Source organism: Epinephelus fuscoguttatus, linkage group LG17, assembly GCF_011397635.1.
Source record: "Epinephelus fuscoguttatus linkage group LG17, E.fuscoguttatus.final_Chr_v1".
NCBI lineage: Eukaryota > Metazoa > Chordata > Actinopteri > Perciformes > Serranidae > Epinephelus > Epinephelus fuscoguttatus.
The window spans coordinates 40,974,884-40,992,167 of NC_064768.1; the positions used below are offsets into that span (position 1 = coordinate 40,974,884).

The 17,284-nt window shown below is 44.5% G+C and overlaps 1 protein-coding gene across 2 annotated transcripts in view; it reads right to left on the reverse strand.

Moving 5' to 3' along the window:
* Positions 1–16,695, reverse strand: part of kiaa1522 (KIAA1522 ortholog) — a 52,833-nt gene extending 36,138 nt beyond the window's left edge. The window contains exons 1-2 of one of the 2 annotated variants that reach the window (XM_049601995.1): positions 16,119–16,695; positions 15,139–15,540 (exon numbers count right to left, since the gene is read on the reverse strand). In XM_049601995.1, coding sequence (XP_049457952.1) covers positions 15,139–15,370 — 232 coding nt within the window. In that variant the 5' untranslated portion in view covers positions 15,371–15,540; positions 16,119–16,695. Of the gene's footprint in view, positions 1–13,560; positions 13,628–15,138; positions 15,541–16,118 lie in introns of those variants that run through there. The other variant, XM_049601998.1, reaches the window with a different exon arrangement.
* Positions 16,696–17,284: the final 589 nt, after the last annotated feature.

Genomic DNA, 17,284 nt, shown 5'->3' on the forward strand with positions numbered 1-17,284 from the left:
TTATCTGTGTAACATAGATCCTGTAATGATTCACACACACACACACACACACACACACACCTTCCTCTCAGCGTGTGTGTGTGTCCTGATCTCCTCTGTGAGTGAGCAGTCGTCTTTATTTTAAACCATTATAAGCAACGCTGACAGATTCTGTCAACACAACGTGGAGATGGAGAAAACACAGAGTCCTACACACACACACACACACACACACACACACACACACACACACAAATCAGTGGTGTTTATGTACCAATGAGCGACAAAAGCAGGTAATAAATACTGAGATAAAGGGAACAGTGAAACTAAAAACAGAGCAGGGATGCTCAATAATTCAAGCGATCTTCACAGGTGCTGCTCTGCTGTCTGGCACCTTTTGAAATTCCTCACAACACACATACATACACACACACACACACACACACACACACACACACACACACACAGTTGGATCAAAACTAAAGAGAGCAGGATATGTGCCAGTCAACCAGTCGGACAGATGAAAGCTTGCGCTGAGATGAGAACATTCCTGCTCAGAGGAAACACAGATGCTGAGCCAGACGGGTGAGAAACAGGAACAGAGATGATGATGATGATGATGATGATGGTGGTGGTGGATTCCAGAGAAGCAACGTTACTTCAGTTTAACAGAGCAATGACACGTGAGATGTGATGTGAGGCAACGTTTAGCAAACATGAGGCAGCAAATATAGACAGGAAGCACTTAGGGGAGGGAATCACCTGAAGACCCACGATACCATATGACTGTGATATTTCCAACTGCAAATTAACTTCAGTTTGACCTCCTAAGATAGAGTTGTCAGTTTTTTCTTCGACTTTAATCATTTTTATTGCAGCAAAATATGACACAGAGCAGACAGACTGACCAACACCGTCCTCACACCTGTCAGACACCTGCAGACTGAACTGTGGGCAGATTTAACGCCCTATAGAGGACAGATTCCCTAACTTCACCTACAGGTACACTGCAGGAGGTCTGCAGGGTTTGCTCCAGTGTGACTTTGGTGTCCCGCTCTAGTTTGAAGGACGTGAGACAGCGTCTCCTGTCCTCTGTCGGATAATGTCCCGCTCTAGTTTGGAGGACGTGAGACAGCGTCTCCTGTCCTCTGTCAGATAATATCCCGCTCTAGTTTGGAGGACGTGAGACAGCGTCTCCTGTCCTCTGTCGGATAATGTCCAGCTCTAGTTTGGAGGACGTGAGACAGCGTCTCCTGTCCTCTGTCAGATAATATCCCGCTCTAGTTTGGAGGACGTGAGACAGCGTCTCCTGTCCTCTGTCGGATAATGTCCAGCTCTAGTTTGGAGGACGTGAGACAGCGTCTCCTGTCCTCTGTCGGATAATGTCCCGCTCTAGTTTGGAGGACGTGAGACAGCGTCTCCTGTCCTCTGTCGGATAATGTCCCGCTCTAGTTTGGAGGACGTGAGACAGCGTCTCCTGTCCTCTGTCGGATAATGCCCAGCTCTAGTTTGGAGGACGTGAGACAGCGTCTCCTGTCCTCTGTCGGATAATGTCCCGCTCTAGTTTGGAGGACGTGAGACAGTGTCTCCTGTCCTCTGTCGGATAATGTCCCGCTCTAGTTTGGAGGACGTGAGACAGCGTCTCCTGTCCTCTGTCGGATAATGCCCAGCTCTAGTTTGGAGGACGTGAGACAGTGTCTCCTGTCCTCTGTCGGATAATGTCCCGCTCTAGTTTGGAGGACGTGAGACAGCAGTAATACATCATCATCTTCCTCATTCCTTACGTTCTGTTCCCTCTCTGTCTCTAACAGTGTTGAACAGTCCCTGAATACCATGATGACTTGGCAGGGTACGTCCCACAGTGATGATGTCATGACCTTTACCATCAATAAAGGCCGGTGACACCTCTCCCAGAGCTGGAGGATCGATAACAGCCATCCAACCAGATTGAGGTCAGAGAGAAACATGGAGGAAGAGGAGTGACACGGACACCCTCAGCATGTGGCACGCTGCTCACATCACGTGAACGAAACGGAGCAAGAGGAAGGGAAGACGATGATGAAGAAGAATAAAGTGAAACCACACTCCTCCTCCTCATCACGGCCACCCTGATCACGTTTCCTCTCCACCCCCACAGCCTCTGCTGTGTGGAAGATAAAAAGCCTCCAATAAAAAACAGATTTACTGAGTGGGGGAGTCGTGAGGAAGAGGAGATGTGCCGCACTACTGAGCAAAGAATTTACTATCCCTCGTTTATCTGGAACAAGAATTGATTTGGTGTCTGAAGAGCTGGAGGAGTTCCTGTGAATTTCCAAACATGAACGCTTGTGTTCGAACGTATCTGTGTGACAGAGAGATGAAAGATTAAAGGATGACATCACTCGCTCTTCATCGCTGAGTGTAAAATGATCTGCAATAAAGGAGAGATGCAGCCTCTTAATGCAGCTCCACCAGAACCACACCCAGTGCATTTGTGCTGGTGGAGTACTGTGAGCTGTGGGAGTGCACTCAGATAGTGTGTGTGTGTGTGAGTGTGTGTGTGTGTGTGTGTGCACCCTGCCTTCACCTACAACGTGCCAAACATGCCCCAGATACATTTAAATATGAGTGTGATCAAAGTGTGTGTCATTGTCAGCGCAGATTTTCGGCTTTGACAGCTGCAGGGAACTCAAAGGAGAGCGTAGCGAGCCAGGCCGAGTGCATGTGAGCGTGCACGTAGGCATGTTCACATTAAAGGACGTTTGTGTGGAGGAATGTGGTTGTTAGGGACTAGTTGTCAGGAGCAGTGGTTGTCAGGGTGACCATCACCAGGGCCTTGAGACGGGATGAGAAAATGCACCTTTGTAAATGTTTCTGTGTGAACTCTGTTTTATTGGAGAGTGTGTGACCGAGACCAGGGCCGGCTGAGGGGGGGGGGGGCCTGGAGTAGAACGTTTGTTCAAAAAGACGTTGCAAAATAAAATACTAGCAGTCATCACAGGCTGACCTATATGACATTGATGCCATCTATTCTCCTTAATGCAGCTCTTTACAGTTTCATTTCCACATCCAGTGAATCAACCCAGCACTCCCATCTTGTGGCAAAGCTCTGCCACCACAATAAGACGCCTGAGGACACAGTCACTGATGCAAAGCATTCAATAACATCCAGCTGCAGGTTCAGTCTAACCTGTGCCAGAGTCCTGCATCAGGTCAGGCGCACACAAAAAAAGAGCTATACGCAGGTGGGCAGCAGCTGAGAACAAAAATATATTTTTAATTTTTCAGAATAAAACACAGTCAAAAGATGTGCAGTATATGTTTGATATTTTGACATCTAATCAAAAAAAGGTAATAAAAAAATACTATTTAAATGTCAGAAAAAAATGCTGATAAAGTGTTTGAAAAATATTATAATGAATGTTGGAAAAAATGTGAATAAAATGTCCAAAAACATCTTGATAAAATGTCCAACAAAATGTTGATGAAATGTCCAAAAAAATAAAATAAAATAAAATGTAAAAAATAAAATTAAAAAAAAGTTAATGAAATGTTTGAAAAATATTATGAAAATTTCTGAAAAAAAATATTAAAAGAAATGTCGGAAAAATAATAAAATGTCCGAAAAATGTTATGAAAATTTCTTGGGGGGAGGTGGGGGTGGGGGGGAGTTAATGAAATGTAAAAAAGTTAATGAAATGTTTGAAAAGTATTATGCAAATTTCCCAAAAAAATATGAAAAGAAATGTTGGAAAAAAAATAAATAAAATGCCCAAAAAATGTTATGAAAATTTTTGAAAAAAATGTTAATAAAATGTAAAAAAGTTAATGAAATATTTGAAAAATATTATGAAAATTTGCAAAAAATTAAAAGAATTGTCTGAAAAATAATAAAATTTCTAAAAAATGTTAGGAAAATTTTTGAAGTTAATAAAATGTAAAAAAGTTGATGAAATGTTTGAAAAATATTATGAAAATTTCTGAAAAAAATACTAAAAGAAATGTCCGAAAAATGTTATGAAAATTTCTGAAAAGAAAAATGTTAATAAAATGTAATAAAGTTAATGAAATGTTTGAAAAATATTATGAAAATATCCCAAAAAATATTAAAAGAAATGTCCAAAAAATGTTGGAAAACATCATTAAAATGTTGTAAAAAGGTATTCAAAGGAGCATGCTAACATGTTTCCTAACCTGGCAGTGATTGAATGTTTTCACCATCCAGTCAAAGAGACGTCCAATTCAAGAACGGAGAACCAGCTTCATGTGAGGGACTGGAGCCTGGGGGGGGTTGATCATGGGGCAGCTTTGACTGAGACATGATGATGGGTAACGGGTTGGTTCTGGTGCTGAGCTTAATGGGTATGGGCGGGTGCAGGTTTTCAAAATGGATCCGTGCAGGACTCAGATGCAAATGTGCGCCATCTACAGGCATGGAGAGTAACGGGTGGTACAACTACAGTTTTTCCTTTGTTGCAGCTGCTGTTTGTTTTTCAGGTAATAACTGGAAAAATGGAAAGAGTTTTGTTACTTGCAGCATATTTTCTTCTGAAGATTGGAAAAAGTACAAAAAGTACACTGCTCTAAATCACGAAGTCTTCATAGGTAGACCCAGACCATCGGACCAGAGACCTGACCTGCTGGAGTAATTTTGCAATCACTTTATCTGGGTGTCTTAGTCTGACTTTGAGAAATTTGATTTAGTACGATTTCAGTCAGATTAACGTCTACACGTATTTTTAAAGTTTGTTTTAAGACGAACTAACACAATAAATCAATTTCCTCTACTGTCATGTACAGCATATGTTGTATCTGACACGAAAAATGTTTTTACCAGTAGAACGGCATTTTCAGTGTCAATTTTAACTACAAGTTTGACAGGTCCACAGACCTAGAACAGGGTTTGGGTCTCTCTGCTCTTGGACATGGACCAGGTTGGGTCTGTAATGTCTCGGGTAAAAGTGGGTTGGGTAAATATATTTTTTAAAGTTATCAGTTCCAATCAGATCACGAAACAAATCCCAGGTCCATTAAAGTTTGTGTCTGTCATGTTTGACTCTTAATGTCACTGCGAGTTCTCAGACCTTCTGCTTAGTCATAAGAACTACAGGATCCTATTCAAATATAATTTAGACCCGACTATATTTGGAAACATCTCATTTTGACTTTTTCTCCACAGTACTTCACTGAAAGCATCGTCACATTGTTGTGTGCTCAGCAGCCTCTAACCTGTTGTCTGGCCTGTCTGTGATGTCAAACGTGACACACCAGAAAGAATCACGCGCACAGAAAGGCGTACTGGTCTGCGGCAGAGCCCTGTACATGGTTCCCGCTGGTCCTGGGGAAGGAGTCTATTTTAGCAGGTTTTCACATGCTAACACACTACCTTTGGTAGAAAGAAGGTGGAATACTTGTTGCTTGCAGGTGGAGCAACTTTAAATTGCAGTAGTTATGTCTGTACAGATGTTCCCTGCAGGTCTAACCTGCTGATGTTACTGTCCTCACCTACTGGTGGAACAGTATGTGAAGAACTGGACTAAAATCAATGAACAACTCTCGTGAGGAATCTGCGGGCTGCTAAATATAGATCTGTGAATTTGGGCTTTAGAGGGAAGAGGCCGGTGGTTGCTGATGTCACTTCACTCAGGACCAATTGGATTCCTCAGCTGCTTTGTCATCGTCTGCTCTGTTCTCCTCTGCAGCTGGATCAGGTAAACAGCGCTCAGCAGGTGTATCTGTTACAGCACGTTATGTAACAGCAGCCACACACACAGTCTTCAGGGTAAATCAGTTGTATATCCCTGTGTATACACACTCCCACTCCCTCTGTCCCACGCTGATGTCTTCCAGCTGCCTCTCCGCCACATCAAACACACTCTCTGTCCTATAAAACAACCCATTAGCTCTTATTCCATAAACATACTGTACCTCTGCAGAGGAGCTCTGGAGCTGATCATAGGTACGTTTTAGAAACCTCTTCCTGTGGTGTATCAGTGTGTTATCTGCATGAGGTGTCACATGGAGTGTGTGTGCACGAGTCTCTAAAGAAATAATCTGTAAATCTACGAAGCCACGCTGTAGGAACACGTCACAACGTGTCTCACTTTCTCGCTGGAATAAGACGGGACATCCCTGAAAAAGACGTCGTCTGGATGGCAGCGTATGTTGCTCCAAAACCTGTATGTGCTGTTCAGCATTCATGGTGGAGCCAGGTCTCACTCCAAAGTCTTCGAAATCCAGCGCTTGGACAGTGACCTGCAGCGTCAGAAACCAACAAAAAAAAGGCGTCCGTTAACGTCGACATGATACGCGGCTGCTTGCCGTTATATTTTAACGTCCCCCAGTGGCGTCAGGGGGAAATGTGGCGGGACAAGGACAAAAGTTAAGGCGACGAAAGTCCGAGTGGGGTGGGCAGGTCCAACAAACACCATCTTTCGCTAGAGAGAGCAGTGTTTGCCTCAGACAAGATTGAAAAGTCAAACCCTGTTCTTTTCTCATAAACCTAACCATGTGCGTTAGAAAAAAAATGTCAGTTCATGGTGTTATACCGACGAAGTGATTTTATTTTGAAAGAGACTGTATCAAACTGTACATTTCCTGTGAAAACAGAAGTGTATTTTGAAAACAGACAATGCATGTAACAGGCTGAAGTTGACACAGCGTCCCAGAACGTCAACAACCAACACACCCAGGGTACCTTGGACGCCATATGTGGACGTGGAAAGTCCATGACCAAACGTGGACATGTGACGAGGTCACAGTGAGGATGATGATGGATGGAGCCTTCACCCATGATGCACCTCCATCCCATCACAGATGGTAACAGTCTGGATGGTCCCGGAGGACACGACGTCCATGATGGACTCGTCAGACCACTTTGTGTCAGTCCGTCTCAGATGAGCTCAGGGCGGAGCATGGTAGAGTCTGAACTGTCATTGGTTGATGCAGCGATGCGTTTACTGACAGCGGTTTTCCAAAGTGTAGTAAAATCCTTTATACACTCATGTTGGTTTTAATGCAGTGCAGTCTGAGGGGTCAAAGGTCACAGACATTTAATACTTGTTTTCAGCCTCGTTCCTTACAGGCAGAGATTTCTCCAGATTCTCCGACTGTAAATTTCTTGCTGTGGTGCTTTGAGAGACTTTCTTAAACTGTTGGACTGTTTGCAGAAGCAGTTTTTCACACAGTGGTGACCCTCAGGCCGTCCTCGCCTGTAAAGCCTTTCGAGGATGTCCCTTTTTTATACCCGGTCATGATCAGCTGTCACCAATTATCCTGTTCACCTGAGGAATGTTCCAAACAGGTGTTTTTTGAACACACCACAACTTTCTCAGTCTTTTGTTGCTCCTGTCCCAACAGTTTTAGAACATAAAATAGAATAAAATAAAATAATAATAGAGCAGGTGCCACATACACAAAGGCTGTGTCCTTTCCGCAGTGGCCGCAGGTTTGATTCCAACTCCAGCCCTTTGCTGCATGTCATCCCTCCTCTTTCTCTGCACATTTCACGCTACACTTTCCGATCTAATAAAAAGAGCGAAGTGCCCAGAATATAATCTTTGACAAAACAGTTTATCAGTGTGAACACTGAATCTTTTGTCTTTGGTCTGTATTTAATTGAATATAGGTCGAAACAAATTTGCACATTACTTCCTGTTTGTATTTACAGTGGCCCCATTTTTTTTGGAATTGTATTAAAAATTGTGTTCTCTGCTGCGCCTGTGTGGATGGGCCGTAACATCATGAGGCTGAAATTAAATCTGATTAACGCAGACACATGAACAGTGTGCGTGTGACCTCAATTCTTATCATGCTTTCTCATTCTCTCTATGATCGTCTTTTCATTCTCCCACTCTGCTGCAGCACGTCTCCGCAGGCTGCTCTACTGTACATCCTCACATTAAACGCAGTTTCACTCCGACACCGAGCCTCCTGCTGCCGCACAGTGCCGTTGCCTGGGTGACGTTTACCTCACCGGCACGGCTTTAGGTCCGCGGTGATGGATGAGGGTCGGAGGTATCTGCTTACCCAGGTAAAATTACCTCGCTCATCAAAGTGTGTGTGTGTGTGTGTGTGTGAGCGGTGAATGATGTTCGCAGGGAACACTGTGAGGTTGCATTAAACTTTCACACTGCTCCCTGTGTGCGGCGTGCCTTTCTTTACCCTCTGCTCGCCGCCTTCATCCTGTCACCCTGTATTAAAGTGGCCCTGAGTTGTGGCCTGTAATAGAGCTCAGGCTGTGTACAACCTTCTCTGTGTAATGAGCTGTTGGCTCCTCAATTACTCTGCGAGCTCTGTAATCTGCATTACAGTTTGTGAATCTACACACCCTGACTGTTTTGTGATGTGGCAGCCCCACACACACACACACACACACACACACACACACACACAGATCGAGGACATCAAGAAAAGAATGGGATCCATTACAAACAGATTTACAAAGCCTGCATCTGTGACACAATAAAAACTATTCTCACACAAACACACAGCTTCACACATGTAGAAAACAATGACGGGATCCCAGAGATCGTGCAGAATGACCTCACTGCTCAAACAGCCAGCAGCCGAAGACGGGCCGCGCTGGACAAAGCAGGTAGTTGCGGGGGCTCTATACGCCAGTGTGTGTGTGTGTGTGTGTGTGTGTGGAGGTGATGTAATGAGCGCTGGCGCTGGGTTGGCGCCGCCCTAAGCCCAGCAATATACTGCTGACACACAAACACAGAGACACCCTCTGATACACACCGTCACACAGCGCTGTAGATGTCCACACAACTTTAAACACACACTGATTACACAATAAGGAGCAGTGAAGACGGACACACCCTCAGCGGCGCTGAGCAGAGGGTGTCAGCCAATCAGAGAAGCAAATCAAAAACAGTAATATGCTGTAATGAAAAGGCAAAGAGACATAGGTGTGTGTGTGTGTGTGTGTGTGTGTGTGTGTGTGTGCTGAGAAGTCGCTCTAATTAAAAAAGCATTGAGAGACTGTTCCCTAAGAGTCCTCTCAAGGCTGAATGGGGCTTTGTGATTCCTTGTAATCTCTCCTCTCCATCGCATAACTCCAGGTCCAATCTGGCATCCAGGCTGCCACACATACATGCTAAGAGACCTCCACACACACACACACACACACACACACACACACACACGCGGCTCTGATGCACGGCTCTCAGGAATTCAGCACATCAAAGAGTGTTATTTTTTTATAGGAGAGGAATCTCTGTAAAATATAGCCGGCAGTCAGCGCTGGGCTGCAGAGCTGCAGATCACAGACGAGCTGATCGGAGCAGTCATGCAGGGATGACACAGCCAATGGAAACACACCAACAAAGACACATTATGGTGACAGCTACATGTCACTGCGACAGAGACGAGAGAGAGAGAGAGAGTAGGGTCACTGTGTTTGGAACATCACGTCAAACGTCTGGACACTACGACAAATATGAATCTTCTGTGTCTGACATGTAGTTTCCTCATACATGCAACACTTCCTCTATGACACACTTATGAATCAGTTTGCATCACTGTGATTAACATCTGTTATATGAGCGAAGGAAATATAGATTTCTTTTGCTCCATGTGGGAATTACTGAGGCCACTACATCAAACACAAACATGCTCAGATGAAATGGTGGAAACAGAAAGTGTTGCACTAAGAAGCAGTGAAAGGGAAGCTTCACTATTTTTTAACCTGGATGCTTTTTTCCAATGTTTTTGAGTCTAAGTGGACAATTTTTGAAATTGCTCTCATACTGAGAGAGATAGAGGGGAACACTTTAGTCAACATAAATTGCTCAATTGCCTGTAGAGATTACAACCTGTTTGGCTTCAGCAGCTGCAGCGTTCTCTCTCAATATCAGACCAATTTAAAAAGCTGTTGCCTCCATTATTCGCTTAGGGTGCTTTCTAGGGTTGGGTACCGTTCATAATTGAACCGATATCTGGATCTGGTACCGGTATCTGGAATTCGATACCGGTACCAAACAGTACCTTATTTTGGTACTTTTTAACCCTATGGGCCCTAGGTGTTTTTGGGGTATTTTTACTGTCTTTACTTCTAAGCTCATATCACAGTCATTATAAAGGCTACATACACATGCTATATCTTGTTTTTTTCAGGACAATCTGGGCTATCCAGATTTGCCATCATTCCATGTCCTTCTATGTGCCTGTATTTTATATTAATTTTTATATCAATGAAAAAAACAAATCCGTGTGACTAAATTCTTACATTTTTACATGTATCTCACCATAGCAAGTTGGAAGAAGACACATTCTGCCATATATGAAGAGGGGAGACTCTCTGGAATCTGGCAATATAAGAACCATGATGGTGGGACATTCTGTCACTTCACAGCTGTCCAAAACATGTGGTTTGTGCCAGGCAGACATGATTGCCAGTATTTTTCATTATTGCAAGAAATTCCATTGACTCATTCACAAGTCAAAAATGTGTTTTATCTGAAAGAAACATGCAATATTTACATCTAAGATCATAGAAAATAGTCAACCAAGTGCAATGATGTCCTCCAAGATAATATTTACCACTTTGTTTGCAGTAAACAAAGTTTGTTGTTGTTTTTCAGTTTCAGTTATATATTGGGGGGCATTTTGGGCATTGGTGGGGGGGGGGCACGTGTTCCCCTCAGTGTATATGGTGACTACGGCCCTGTCATGCATAATTAGGCTGCAGTTGTCTGGGTGCGCAAAGGTGAATTGCGCTGGTCTTGCCATACAAAGTTTGATGGAGTGTCAACTGGACAATATGGAGATATTTGCATCTTGAAAGCCGGACTACAAATGTGGATAGACAGGGAGAAACACACGCAAGCCTAAGACGTGGTAAGATACAATATTCCTCACTATATGAAGTGACTGATAACAAGATCTGTATAATGGATTGTAAAGAAATTCGTCAGGTTTTTATTTTGTAGACACTTGATCTGTATTTATAGCATGATGGGATGACAGCACAATGATGTGTGTGGTATCACTGGAAAGCTCTGCTCCTGCGCTTTCACATGATATGCGTCGCTTCTTGCTACGACGCACAGTCGCGGAGAAAATCCACAGAGAAGAATGGGTGTGACGCGCTATGCGTCATTCTTCTCAGTTTCAACATTTTATTGAGAACATTGAGGAACAGTGCTGCACGTTAACTTTTGTCTGCACATTGTTTTTGTCGCCATTGTTGCTGAGTCTGAGGTGCGAGTCATGCGCTCTCACTCCGCCTCCACCTCAGGTACTGAAATTTGGCACCGATTCATTTTAAGTGAATCGGTACTCAGTAGTACCGACGTGAATCGGTACCAAGTACAAAAAGTACCAAGTTTCGTTACCCGACCCTAGTGCTGTCACACCTGCCCTGTTTGGTTCGGTTCAGTCACACTCAGGTGTGTTTGCCCCCTCAGTGCGGTTCGTTTGTGCAGGTGTGAACACAGCAAAACAACCGGACTGAGACCTTCTTGAAGAGGTGGTCTCAGTCCGGTTCCAAAGGAACTCTGGTGCGGTTGGTTTGTGGTGAGAAGGTGTTGTGACCTGGATGTGAAGCAACTGCAGTCACATGACACATTGTTTGGGTTAAACATGAGCATGTTACAGTCCTGGAGGATTATTAATGTGCACCTCCTCCTGTACTGCCTTAATATGCACATTCAGCACATCCAATGCATCAAAACATTGTTTTCTAGTTGGAGCCGCGTTTGCCTCGTTTTCAAACTGTATGCTTTGACTAAAATGAACAATGACAGCAATATAGTCCACGATGAGCAGCGCTAAAATCAACCTGCGTAGTTGTCCCTCCATTGTGACATTAGAAAGTGTCACATTTATCTTGCAAGTGTACTCTTCTTCAACGTTTGCTTTACTTCCTGGATTTTTCCCACATGGAAATTCTGACCAATCAAGAGCAGCTTTCTCACACAAGGCATTTGATCTGGTCCTCTTGTAAATGCTGCCGTGAGAACACCAACCAACTCTAGGCAATTATACAACTTTGGAACAACATGAGTCCCTGATTCAGACCAGAGGAGACCACTCTAGGGCTGACAGCAGCCTGAGGTAACTGTAACACCTGTAGTTTGGTTCATTTAGTCGCACCAGAGGGAAAAAATGATGCATTGTTGAATTTTGGTTTGGTTCCTGTTCACAATGACTTTTGCAAACGAACCAAGTAATCAAGAAGCTCTACCCACTGACAGGTAAACTCGTAGATTGGACAGTTTTAGCGTTTGTCGTCCCGCATCATGCCTTTTAGTACCAGATCTGTGTGCTAGGTACCCCAACAGAGGGGGGACCAAACATGGGGACAGTGAGGAACGGTTCTGTTGGTACCATCCACCACTTTTCACTGTGGAGACAGAAACAAAGTGAACCGTACTGAACCGTACCGTACGGGACTGCTTAGTGAAAACGGGGCTATAGAGTGGCACCAATTACTTACTGGTGGGAAAACAGTCTCTGTGCAGGAGACAAAGCACCAAACAGAACAAGACAATCCAAACCTGACAATTAGTTCCCACACACAGGTGAGACTGAAGCACCAGCTGTTCATGCCACTAAAGAAAGGAACAGATCTGTCTGTTAAATGGCTTCAGACTGCCTGTCAACTACTCACATAAAACACCTTCAGCTTCCTGCTTTTGCTGATTCCAAAATAAAACTTTAAACCAAACATGTCTGCAGTTACATCAGGACCCTCCTACTCAAGAGCAATCAGAGACTGAAACAGTAAAGCAGAGTTATTAAATAATTAAAATGATTATTCTGCAGTCAACACTGCCTAAATGCTGTAAAACAATGAGGGAACACAGTAAACAAGTAAAAACCTCAGTCACACTATCTTTATTGAAAACTCGTGGCTGAGTGCGTGTTCATGATTATGTGCGATCTGTTTCTTGGACATGTTCGACACTGGTCCCCTTAAGTCTTCAAAGAATCACTGAGACAGCGAGCCAGAAATACGGTTCCCACACATTCTTACCATCAGCCTTTGACCACATCCTCTGCTGAGGAATCATTAGCCCTACAACTAGTTAATCTTTGGTTTCGGATGGAGTCACTGTCTGTTACCCATCCAGCTCCATGGTTCTCCATAGACCTTACACAGCCACAGTGTGAGGCGTAATGAGGGATCATGGAAGATCTTTTTAGGCACAACGAGCTCAGAAACCACAAAAGACCAAACAAGGTCAGGAAGACCGTGAATCAGGATTTCTACGAGTTGTTGGACAGTTACTACAGTAACACACACACACACACACACACATACTCACAATGACAGAAGAGAAAGGGATGGCTTTGGAGGTGGAACAAAAACAGGAAATGAGGACTGTGGGTAATCTCTGTGCTGCCGACCAAGCAAACGCATCAGTAAACAGAGAGGGGGATTAGACTGTGTCAGTCTGTGTGTGTGTGTGTGTGTGTGTGTGTGTGTCACTTTGGCTAAGTTATAAATGTTCAGACTGATGTCCTGACGATAACAAATACCTCTCCATCTTAATCCAAACGTCAACACGTTTCCCCAAAACATCGTGACCGCACAGTCTGGGATCAGGACAGACAAAACAAGACAAACTGGCTCCAAACACCGATCCTCACCTGAACTCAACCTTGACCAGTAAGATCCATCCTGACAGAGACGTCTATGCATCTCTTATTAGAGGCAGAAGATTCTCACTCATATCAGACCGATTTTCTGCAGATGATCCGTCTCTATCCATGTGAGAGCAGCTGAGCTGACAGAGAAACAAAAACCTCAACTATTTTATTAATAAACTAAATATATTCTGTGCTTTGTAAACTGCTGGCAGTTACATGAAATTGCTTTTTAAAGTTTCTTTCGAGCAGCAACCGCTGAAGCTAAACAATGAAGCAAATGTGCAAAGTGCCAAAAACTGCAATTCCTCTAATGTCCACTAGAGGCTGGCTCCAAAAGTGAGTCAGTCCACGTAGACCTCCATGTTACATTGTAGAAATAAACATGTTTACAGCCTGGTACAAAAAAAAAGGTTTGGTCTCTACAGCTAATTTCAACATTCATGACGACTGTACAGCAGCTGAATTTTTTTTATAACTCACAGATTTACGTTTTATCAAGGCTTAAAGTTATGCATATTTAAAGGAAAGCGCTGCTGCAGCCTATGAGTCAGATCAAAATCCTGCACCAGGTCAGACACCTGTCGGTTAGCCGCTGATTAATTAGTTAAAAATATGTATGTATCTAAATTCACAGGTAAAAAGGAACTCCACACGGGCGAGCAGCAGGTGGGAACAAAAATCTGTTTCACTATTATCAAGCTGCAGTTGCTTTTATTTTGAAAGTCAGTGACACCAGTGTAACCTTTGACCCCGTGGTCACATTGGTCACCGACGTGGAGGACTCCAGCCATGAAACTTTGCAGCCCGAGGATGAGGTGGCAGCCTACATGGAGTTCAAGACACCCAAGGAGGATCCTTTGGAGGTTTGATGGTGGTGAAAAAAATGGCACCAAAATGTCCGAAATACATTTAAAAATGTCCCAAAATTAGTATTAAAATGTCAGAATTTTTTTTTTAAATGTTCAAAAAACATTCTACAAAATTACCCCCCAAAAAATGTTGATAAATATGAAAATTTCCAAAAAAATGTTTATAAAATTTCTGACCAAAAACAACAACAACAACAAAAGGTTAATAAAATGTCAAAAAAAAAAAATGTTGATAGAATGTTTGGGTGGGTGCAGGTTTTAAAAAACGAACCTGTGCAGGACTCTGATCAGGGATGCATTTGGCCACGTCTTTTGGAGTGTAAATGCTAACAAGTTCTGATGTGTCCCCAACAAGGACTACATCATCAATGTCGGACGTTATTTCGGCGACAGTGGGCTAACGCTTTATAACTTACTTATTTTACAACAGTTGGAGAAAATGTGGAAGGAAACTGACCAGAAATTCTGCTGACATTAATGTCTCCATCTGTACTGACACAATTGCTAACACGCTAGTGAGCACTTAGTGAGCGGCTAGCGAGAGTGTGGACGTAATAACTGCAGGTAGTAACAAAATCTGAAGACAAGCTGGATACGACTGATAGTCACATCTGTTCAGGTCACTGTGTAACACCAGATGTCAACAGGCTCTGTGTTTGCCAGGACGTCACTGAACACATTTAATCACAGAACGTCTTGGTCCACTCACCTTTTGCAGGGTCATGGTTCTGAAGTCCCAGTTTGGCATCTGTAACACCAGTACCAGTTCGGTTCATCCCATTGCCGAGGTTCTTCTTCCTCCGGCTCCCCTTCAACCAGCTGAAGGCCTGTCCCAGGGAGCTCCCCGGCTTCTTCTGCCCACGCTGAGCCCTCGCCTCCCGGGCTAAGATCTCAGTGATGTCCCTGGGCACCAGGTCGCCTGTAGACCTCCTCCGGGACATCTTGGAGGTTGGTCCTGGGAGCTAAGCCCACCCAGATACCTCCACCCAGATCAGTGTGTCCTCTGTACGGGAACAAGTCTGAATCCTCCCTGCTCTCCAGGGTTAGATGAACCCCTGCGTCCCTCTTTGGCCTCACTCACAGTGTCTCTGTTTGTCCTGTCCGTCACCACCTGGGACAACAGTGAGATCAGCAGGATGAGACGGAGAGGGTGAGACGGAAAGAGTGAAAAACAGGGTAGAAATAAAACCCAGACTGAGGACACAGAGACATGGGACAGACTATTACGAAATAAAAGCAGAAGATAAACCAGAAGCAGCCGAACTGTTCACAGTGGATCGAGAACATTCCCACATTGTCCTACTAAAGTTTTCCCTCCACTCTCCCGCCCCCACTCCCTATTTTTCTATTCTCTCATTTTTGTGTATGTAGACGAGGAGCCCCAGGGAGCAGAGCTGGACCTCTGCACAGTCTACGTGTGTGTGTGTGTGTGTGTGTGTGTGTGTGAGCATGCATGTGTGACATGTGGTTCACATCAGCAGAAAAGAGTGTATGGGTGAGTTAGAGAAGAGAAAGAAGTTCAGTTCAGTTAAACTAGAAGTGGAAAAACACACAGTTACACTTTTAACTTCGTAAATACACACCAATAGAACACACATGAACACATGCACTTCATGTTCATGCTGTCACGTTAGCAAGCTGTAAAATACGTGCTGTAAAACAGTCAGAACATAAGTGTGTACAACTTACAGAGCGAGCGTGCAGTCCTCTCCTCCGCTCCCCTCGTTTCTCTCAGCCTGAGAACAGCTCTGCGGAGCATGTGTGTGTGTGTGTGTGTGTGTGTGTGTGTGTGTGTGTTCAGCAGAGTGAATGAAGCTCCATGCTCTCTGAGTCCCTCCCTCTACGTGAGAGCCAGCCTCTCCTCCCACCTCTCACAGTGCTGTGAGGAGTCTGCAGCTCTGCTCCAGCGCTGGCTGCGTCTCTTCATGTTCCAAACAGCTGACGTTTAGCATTTTAGCTTCAGCAGAGTCCGACGTTTCAGCTGCACAGGTCGGGTCAGGTTGTTTCATGCTCTGCTGCTGGCTGTCCTCTCGTCTGTCCTCCTAGCCTCCTTTCCGGGGATCAGGTGCAGTCAGCCCAGTCTCCCTCAGGAGGGGGACCCCTGGGTCGGGAAGCATTACTGCAGCTGAGAAGGAAACATACACACCTTGAACCAGTGTATCCATGGAGAGATCACTCTATAGACCACAATATAAAACAGAGACCCTGGTGTGACTCTTGTGTAGCGTTCACAGAGACAACATGAGATCTGTTGAAGCAAAAAAAAAAAAAAAAAGATATTTAAAAAGGCGATCTGATGACAGAGGTCACTGAGGAACTACTGAGCAGTCCAGTGTTGGAGGTGGCCTGGCGGAGGTGAGGAGGTTCAGCAGGTTTTCTGCAGTTAAGAGGGAGTGGCTTCTTCCTGTCAGCGTGCAGCCAGGTGGAAACCCGACACCCCTGTTAAGCATGACACACACAGTCAGACAGACAGGTGAGGCGAGTCATGGGCGGGGTTTACCTGTAAACCTCCAGTTACTCAACCTGAACATACAAGCTCTGCCACTGGATTCAAGGAGTTTCAGATTGCACTGTGGTGGGACAAGACAGGCTGACGTCACTGTGTGTGTGTGTGTGTGTGTGTGTGTGTGTGTGTGTGGGGGGGGGGGGGGGTTGACACTTGTCAGAAGTGGGTGGAGTGCATGTGTGTGTATGTGTCATGGGGCTGGCTCATCTGGTTTGAATGTGGAGGAAACCCAATGGGGTGAGGAAGAGGAGGAGGAGGAGGAGGAGGAGGAGGAGGAGGAGTCACAGACTGGGACTACAGACGACAACATATCTGGCAGGTCACAACAAGAGCTGTCAGTCGACGTATG